Source organism: Podarcis cretensis (genome assembly GCF_951804945.1).
Source record: "Podarcis cretensis genome assembly, contig: SCAFFOLD_39, whole genome shotgun sequence".
In the NCBI taxonomy this organism is placed as follows: Eukaryota; Metazoa; Chordata; class Lepidosauria; order Squamata; family Lacertidae; genus Podarcis; species Podarcis cretensis.
In genome coordinates, this window is record NW_027647836.1 from 50,001 (window position 1) to 59,541 (window position 9,541).

General features: G+C 22.9%; 1 protein-coding gene across 1 annotated transcript in view; it reads left to right on the forward strand.

Annotated features, from left to right (window-relative positions):
• LOC307208433 (mRNA export factor GLE1-like) overlaps positions 1-8,640 on the forward strand; it is a 54,763-nt gene extending 46,123 nt beyond the window's left edge. Inside the window, exons 14-17 of the mRNA XM_079996494.1 lie at positions 2,648-2,752; positions 4,899-4,981; positions 6,561-6,624; positions 8,478-8,640. Of these exons, the coding sequence (XP_079852620.1) occupies positions 2,648-2,752; positions 4,899-4,981; positions 6,561-6,624; positions 8,478-8,546 (321 nt within the window). The 3' untranslated portion in view covers positions 8,547-8,640. The remainder of the gene's footprint in view (positions 1-2,647; positions 2,753-4,898; positions 4,982-6,560; positions 6,625-8,477) is intronic.
• The last annotated feature ends 901 nt before the right edge of the window (positions 8,641-9,541 follow it).

Consider the following 9,541-nt stretch of genomic DNA (forward strand, 5'->3'; position numbering starts at 1 on the left):
CTTTCTTTTATTTTCTTTATTTTTGCTTTCTTTTATTTTATTTATTTTACTCTCTTTTTGCTTTCTTTTATTTATTTGACTCTTTTAGCTTTATATTTTCTATTAGATTATTTTTACTTTATTTATTTTATTTTTGCTTTCTTTTATTTTATTTTATTTTTGCTTTCTTTTATTTTATTTATTTTATTTATTTTACTTTCTTTTTGCTTTCTTTTATTTGATTTATTTGATTTATTTTACTTTCTTTTTGCTTTCTTTTATTTGATTTATTTTACTCTCTTTTTGCTTTATTTTATTTATTTTACTTTGTTTTAGCTTTATATTTTTTATTAGAATAGTTTTGCTTTATTTTATTCTTTTTTTGCTTTATGTATTATATTTTTGCTTTATTTTTGCTTTATTTTATTTTATTTATTTTAATTTTTATTTTAATTTTTGGTTTGCTTTCTTTTATTTCATTTATTTTACCTTCTTTTGGCTTTCTTTTATTTTCTTTATTTTTCTTTATTTCTTTTATTTGATTTATTTTACTCTCTTTTTGCTTTCTTTTATTTATTTTACTCTGATTTAGCTTTATATTTTCTATTAGATTATTTTTGCTTTATTTATTTTGTTTTTGCTTTCTTTTATTTTATTTATTTTATTTATTTTACGTTCTTTTTGCTTTCTTTTATTTTATTTATTTTATTTATTTTACTTTCTTTTTGCTTTCTTTTATTTTATTTATTTTACTCTCTTTTTGCTTTCTTTTATTTATTTGACTCTGTTTTAGCTTTATATTTTCTATTAGATTATTTTTGCTTTATTTTATTTTTGCTTTCTTTTCTTTTATTTTATTTTTGCTTTCTTTTATTTTATTTCTTTTATTTCTTTTACTTTCTTTTTGCTTTCTTTTATTTGATTTATTTTACTCTCTTTTTGCTTTCTTTCATTTATTTGACTCTGTTTTAGCTTTATATTTTCAATTAGATTATTTTTGCTTTATTTATTTTATTTTTGCTTTATTTTATTTTATTTTTGCTTTCTTTTATTTTATTTATTTTATTTATTTTACTTTCTTTTTGCTTTCTTTTATTTGATTTATTTGACTCTCTTTTTGCTTTCTTTTATTTATTTGACTCTGTTTTAGCTTTATATTTTCTATTAGATTATTTTTGCTTTATTTATTTTATTTTTGCTTTCTTTTATTTTATTTTATTTTATTTTTGCTTTCTTTTATTTTATTTATTTTATTTATTTTACTTTCTTTTTGCTTTCTTTTATCTTATTTATTTTACTCTCTTTTTTACTTTGTTTTAGCTTTATATTTTATATTAGAATAGTTTTGCTTTATTTTATTCTTTTTTTGCTTTATGTATTATATTTTTGCTTTATTTTTGCTATATTTTATTTTATTTATTTTAATTTTAATTTTTATTTTTGGTTTGCTTTCTTTTATTTGATTTATTTCACCTTCTTTTTGCTTTCTTTTATTTTCTTTATTTTTCTTTATTTTTGCTTTCTTTTATTTGATTTATCTTACTCTCTTTTTGCTTTCTTTTATTTATTTTACTCTGTTTTAGCTTTATATTTTCTATTAGATTATTTTTGCTTTATTTATTTTATTTTTGCTTTCTTTTATTTTATTTTATTTTTGCTTTCTTTTATTTTATTTATTTTATTTATTTTACTTTCTTTTTGCTTTCTTTTATTTATTTTATTTATTTTACTTTCTTTTATTTTATTTATTTTACTCTCTTTTTGCTTTATTTTATTTATTTTATTTGTTTTAGCTTTATATTTTATATTAGAATAGTTTTGCTTTATTTTATTCTTTTTTTGCTTTATGTATTATATTATTTTATTTTATTTATTTTAATTTTAATTTTTATTTTTGGTTTGCTTTCTTTTATTTGATTTATTTTACTCTCTTTTTGCTTTCTTTTATTTATTTTACTCTGTTTTAGCTTTATATTTTCTATTAGATTATTTTTGCTTTATTTATTTTATTTTTGCTTTCTTTTATTTTATTTTATTTAATATTTCATATTTTATTCTGAATTTAATTTAATATTTTATTCTTTATTATCAACCGGGTGTTCTTAGTGGAAAACAGATAAAAAAACTATTTAATTTAATTTAATATTTTATTCTCAATTTAATTTAATATTTTATTCTTTATTATCAACTGGGTGTTCTTATTGGAAAACAGATAAAAAAACTAATTTAATTTAATATTTTATTCTCAATTTAATTTAATATTTTTAATATTAAATTTTTAATATTTAATATTTCATATTTTATTCTGAATTTAATTTAATATTTTATTCTTTATTATCAACTGGGTGTTCTTATTGGAAAACAGATAAAAAAACTATTTAATTTAATATTTTATTCTCAATTTAATTTAATATTTTTAATATTAAATTTTTAATATTTAATATTTAATATTTTATTCTGAATTTAATTTAATATTTTATTCTTTATTATCAACTGGGTGTTCTTAGTGGAAAACGGATTAAAAAAAAATCTTAAATTTAAATCTTGTATTTTTTAATAAATCTGATATTCAAATTCCATTCCAAGCCAACCTTGGAATATCTTATTATTCAAATAATTCAAATAATATTCGATTATTCAAATAATTCAAATAATATTCTTTTCCCAGAACCACCCGCACGGACTCAACCAGGCCTGGCGCTGGTTGGCCCAGATCCTGAACTCGGAACCCCTGGCCGACGTGACGGCCACCATCCTCTTTGACTTCCTGGAGGTGGGACCCAGGGGCAGGAAGTGGGGGTGGGGCGGGATTTCCTCTTTCCTGTTTCCTTTTCCATTTCCTGTTTCCTGGAGGTGGGACTCGGGCGTCCTGTTTCCTGTTTGTTTCCTGGAGGGGGGACCCAGGCGTCCGAGCCGGGGGAGGGGATTTCCCATTTCCTGTTTCCTTTCCCATTTCCTGTTTGTTTCCTGGAGGTGGGACCCAGGCGTCCGAGCCGGGGGAGGGTGGGAGGGGAGAGGATTTCCCCTTTCCTGTTTCCTGTTTGTTTTCTGGAGGGGGGACCCAGGCGTCCGTGGCAGGAAGTGGGGGAGGGACGGGATTTCCTGTTTCCTGTTTGTTTCCTGGAGGTGGGACTCAGGCGTCCTGTTTCCTGTTTGTTTTCTGGAGGGGGGACCCAGGCGTCCGAGACAGGGGAGGGGATTTCCCATTTCCTGTTTCCTTTCCCATTTCCTGTTTGTTTCCTCGAGGTGGGACCCAGGCGTCCAAGCCGGGGGAGGGGATGTCCCATTTCCTGTTTCCATTCCCATTTCCTGTTTCCTTTCCCATTTCCTGTTTCCTGGAGGTGGGACTCAGTCCTGTTTCCTGTTTGTTTCCTGGAGGGGGGACCCAGGCGTCTGGGACGGGACAGGGGATTTCCCATTTCCTGTTTCCATTCCCATTTCCTGTTTCCTTTCTCATTTCCTGTTTCCTGGAGGTGGGACTCGGGCGTCCTGTTTCCTGTTTGTTTTCTGGAGGGGGGACCCAGGCGTCCGAGCCGGGGGAGGGGATTTCCCCTTTCCTTTTACCACTTTATTATTATTATTATTATTATTATTATTATTATTATTATTATTTCATTACTGTTGCTTTATTATTGTATTTAGTATTTCTCCTTTTACCACTTTATTATTATTATTATTATTATTATTATTATTATTATTCATTACTATTTTATTATTGTATTTATTATTGCTTTTTCACCACTCTATTATTATTATTATTATTATTATTATTATTATTTCATTACTGTCCTTTCTTATTGTTGTATTTCTTATTGCTGCTTTTACCACTGTATTGTTATTATTTCATTACTGTTTTATTATTGCTTTTTTACCACTTTATTATTATTATTATTATTATTATTATTATTTCATTACTGTCCTTTCTTATTGTTGTATTTATTATTGCTGCTTCTACCACTGTATTGTTATTATTTCATTACTGTTTTATTATTGTATTTAGTATTTCTCCTTTTACCACATTATTATTATTATTATTATTATTATTATTATTATTATTATTTCATTACTGTTGCTTTATTATTGTATTTAGTATTTCTCCTTTTACCACTTTATTATTATTATTATTATTATTATTATTATTCATTACTGTTTTATTATTGTATTTATTTTTGCTTTTTCACCACTCTATTATTATTATTATTATCATTATTATTATTATTATCATTATCATTATTATTATTTCATTACTGTTGCTTCCTTATTGTTGTATTTATTATTGTTGCTTCTACCACTGTATTGTTATTATTTCATTAGTTTTATTATTGTATTTAGTATTTCTCCTTTTACCACTTTTTTATTATTATTATTATTATTATTATTATTATTATTATTATTTCATCACTGTTACTTCCTTATTGTTGTATTTCTTATTGCTGCTTTTACCACTATTGTTATTATTTCATTACTGCTTTATTATTGTATTTATTATTGCTTTTTTACCACTATTATTATTATTATTATTATTATTATTATTATCATTATTAATTACTGATGCTTCTTCTTATTGTTGTATTTCTTATTGCTGCTTTTACCACTGTTTTGTTGTTGTTGTTGTTATTATTATTATTATTTCATTATTGTATTTATTATTGCTTTTTTACCACTGTTTATTATTATTATTATTATTATTATTATTATTATTATTATTATTATTATTATCATCATCATTAATTACTGATGCTTCTTATTGTTGTATTTCTTATTGCTGCTTTTACCACTGTTTTGTTGTTGTTATTATTATTAATTATTATTATTATTATTATTATTATTATTATTATTATTATTTCATTATTTATTATTGCTTTTTTACCACTGTTTATTATTATTATTATTATTATTATTATTATTATTATTATTAGGTCTGTGGCAACGCTCTCATGAAAGTCTACCAGGCCCAATTTTGGAAGATGATGATCTTGATCCGAGAGGAATATCTGCCCAGGTAATCGATATTTATCTCTAATATTCAGATCAATATTGATTGATCTATAATCAGTATTTCCCATTTTCCCGCCCTTTGCAATCAGAATTAATTCCATTGCAAATCTGAATTAATTAATTCCATTGCAAATCTGAATTAATTCCATCATTGTTTTGCTTTATTTTCATTCCATTTTCATTTATTTTTATTTATTTCTGATATTTTATTGATAAGAGATCATTGTTTTGCTTTATTTTCATTTCATTTTCATTTATTTTTATTTATTTCTGATATTTTATTGAGAAGAGATCCTTGTTTTGCTTTATTTTCATTTCATTTTCATTTATTTTTATTTATTTCTGATATTTTATTGATAAGAGATCCTTGTTTTGCTTTATTTTCATTCCATTTTCATTTATTTTTATTTATTTCTGATATTTTATTGATAAGAGATCATTGTTTTGCTTTATTTTCATTCCATTTTCATTTATTTTTATTTATTTCTGATATTTTACTGATAAGAGATCCTTGTTTTGCTTTATTTTCATTTCATTTACATTTATTTTTATTTATTTCTGATATTTTATTGATAAGAGATCATTGTTTTGCTTTATTTTCATTTCATTTTCATTTATTTTTATTTATTTCTGATATTTTATTTATAAGAGATCATTGTTTTGCTTTATTTTCATTCCATTTTCATTTATTTTTATTTATTTCTGATATTTTACTGATAAGAGATCATTGTTTTGCCTTATTTTCATCTCATTTTCATTTATTTTCATTTATTGCTGATATTTTACAGATTTTAATTTTTATTTTACAGATTTTAATTTAATTAATTTTTTCTTTTTTATTTATTGCTGATATTTTACAGATTTTAATTTTTATTTTACAGGTTTTAATTTAATTAATTTTTTCTTTGCTCCCTGAAGGATCGAAGAGATCATTGTTTTGCCTTATTTTCATCTCATTTTCATTTATTTTTATTTATTGCTGATATTTTACAGATTTTAATTTTTATTTTACAGATTTTAATTTAATTTATTTTTTCTTTGCTCCCTGAAGGATCGAAGAGATCATTCTTTTGCCTTATTTTCATCTCATTTTCATTTATTTTCATTTATTGCTGATATTTTACAGATTTTAATTTTTATTTTACAGATTTTAATTTAATTAATTTTTTCTTTGCTCCCTGAAGGATCGAAGAGATCATTCTTTTGCCTTATTTTCATCTCATTTTCATTTATTTTTATTTATTGCTGATATTTTACAGATTTTAATTTTTATTTTACAGATTTTAATTTAATTTATTTTTTCTTTGCTCCCTGAAGGATCGAAGAGATCATTGTTTTGCCTTATTTTCATTTTATTTTCATTTATTTTCATTTATTGCTGATATTTTACAGATTTTAATTTTTATTTGACAGATTTTAATTTAATTTATTTTTTCTTTGCTCCCTGAAGGATCGAAGAGATCATTGTTTTGCCTTATTTTCATCTCATTTTCATTTATTTTCATTTATTGCTGATATTTTACAGATTTTAATTTTTATTTTACAGATTTTAATTTAATTAATTTTTTCTTTGCTCCCTGAAGGATCGAAGAGATCACCAGCGCTGGGCAAATGGGATCCTTCATCCGGCTGAAGCAGTTTTTGGAGGTAAAATTATGGCAAATTCTTCCAAATTATGGCTTTCGAAATGATTACATTTTAAATGATTGCATTCTGAATTATTGCATTGGAAATAATTGCATTGGAAATTACTGCATTCCAAATTATTGCATTTGAAATTACTGGATTTGCAATTTTTGCATTTGAATTTTTGCATTCTAAATTGTTGCATTTGAAATTACTGCATTCGGAAATTTTGCATTCGGAATTATTGCATCTGAAATTATGGCATCTGAAATTATTGCATTTGAAATTACTAGATTTGAAATTATTGCATTCGGAAATTTTGCATTCTAAATTTTTGCATTTGAAATTTTTGCATTTGGAAATTTTGCATTCGGAATTATTGCATCTGAAATTATTGCATTTGAAATTACTAGATTTGAAATTATGGCATTTGGAAATTTTGCATTCTAAATTTTTGCATTTGAAATTTTTGCATTTGGAAATTTTGCATTCGGAATTATTGCATTTGAAATTTTTGCATTTGAAATTACTAGATTTGAAATTATTGCATTTGGAAATTTTGCATTCTAAATTTTTGCATTTGGAAACTTTGCATTCGGAATTATTGCATTTGAAATTTTTGCATTTGAAATTACTAGATTTGAAATTATTGCATTTGGAAATTTTGCATTCGGAATTATTGCATTTGAAATTATGGCATCTGAAATTATTGCATTTGAAATTACTAGATTTGAAATTTTTGCATTTGGAAATTTTGCATTTGAAATTTTTGCATTTGGAAATTTTGCATTTGGAATTATTGCATTTGAAATTTTTGCATTTGAAATTGCTAGATGTGAAATTATTGCATTCAGAAATTTTGCATTTGGAATTATTGCATTTGAAATTACTAGATTTGAAATTATTGCATCTGAAATGATTGCATTTGAAATTTTTGCATTCTAAATTACTGCCTTGGAAATTATCGTATTTTAAATTATTGCATAAGATTTTGAATTCCTAATAATAATGATAGTAATAATTTCATTATAATTTCATTTCCATCATTATAAGGTTCGTTTTTGGGAATGTAAAGCGGCAAAGAATTGAAATTATTATAATACTAATACTAATTATTATTGTTGTTGTTTTATATTATTATTATTATTATTATTATTATTATTATTATTATTATGTAAAGCAGCAAAGAATTGAAATTATTATAATACTAATACTAATTATTATTGTTGTTGTTTTATATTATTATTATTATTGTTATTGTTATTATTATTATTATTATTATTATTATTATTATTATTATGTAAAGCGGCAAAGAATTGAAATTATTATAATACTAATACTAATTATTATTGTTGTTGTTTTATATTATTATTATTATTATTGTTATTATTGTTATTATTATTATTATTATTATTTAAAGCGGCAAAGAATTGAAATTATTATAATACTAATACTAATTATTATTGTTGTTGTTTTATATTATTATTATTATTATTATTATTATTATTATTATTATTATTATTATGTAAAGCGGCAAAGAATTGAAATTATTATAATACTAATTATTATTGTTGTTGTTTTATATTATTATTATTATTATTATTATTATTATTATTATTATTATGTAAAGCGGCAAAGAATTGAAATTATTATAATACTAATACTAATTATTATTATTGTTGTTGTTTTATATTATTATTATTATTGTTATTATTATTATTATTATTATTATTATTTAAAGCGGCAAAGAATTGAAATTATTATAATACTAATACTAATTATTATTATTATTGTTGTTTTATATTATTATTATTATTATTATTATTATTATTATTATTATTATTATCATCATCATTATTATTATCTTTTCCCAGGAATCTTTGCGGCGGAACGAAATCCCCCTCCCCAAGGGCTTCCTCCCCCCTTCCTTTTGGAGGTCGTGACCCCGCCCCCCGATTTTCCGGAACGTTCCGGAGTCGTTTCCATCAAAATAGGAAGAAACCGTCAAATTTGTCTTATTTTTTGGGGGGGTTGGAGGACGAAAAATTGGATTTTTGCCGCTTTTCCTGGAAAAATTTAGTTTGATCCGGAAGGTTCCCTGATATTCCTCCATTTAAGGTTAAAAATGATTTTTCAATTTGGAAGGATGAAAGGGATGAAAGTTGAAAATTAAATTTAAATTGAATTTTGAAGGATGGAATGTAAAAATTAAATTTGAATTTAATGATTAAGGGATGAAAGTTGAAAATTAAATTTAAATTGAATTTTGAAGGATGAAATGTAAAAATTAAATTTGAATTGAATGATTAAGGGATGAAAGTTGAAAATTAAATTTAAATTGAATTTGGAAGGATGAAATGTAAAAATTAAATTTGAATTGAATGATTAAGGGATGAAAGTTGAAAATTAAATTTAAAGTTAATTTTTAAAGGGTTAAATTTAAAAATTAAATTTGCATTGAATGATTAAGGGATGAAAGTTGAAAATTAAATTTAAATTGAATTTTGAAGGATGAAATGTAAAAATTAAATTTGCATTGAATGATTAAGGGATGAAAGTTGAAAATTAAATTTAAAGTTAATTTTTAAAGGGTTAAATTTAAAAATTAAATTTGCATTGAATGATTAAGGGATGAAAGTTGAAAATTAAATTTAAAGTTAATTTTTAAAGCGTTAAATTTAAAAATTAAATTTGCATTGAATGATTAAGGGATGAAGGTTGAAAATTAAATTTAAAGTTAATTTTTAAAGCGTTAAATTTAAAAATTAAATTTGCATTGAATGATTAAGGGATGAAAGTTGAAAATTAAATTTAAACTTAATTTTTAAAGGGTTAAATTTAAAAATTAAATGTAAATTGAATGATTAAGGGATGAAATGTCAAAATCAAATTGACATTGAATGATTAAAGGATTAAAGGTAAAAATTAAATTTAAACT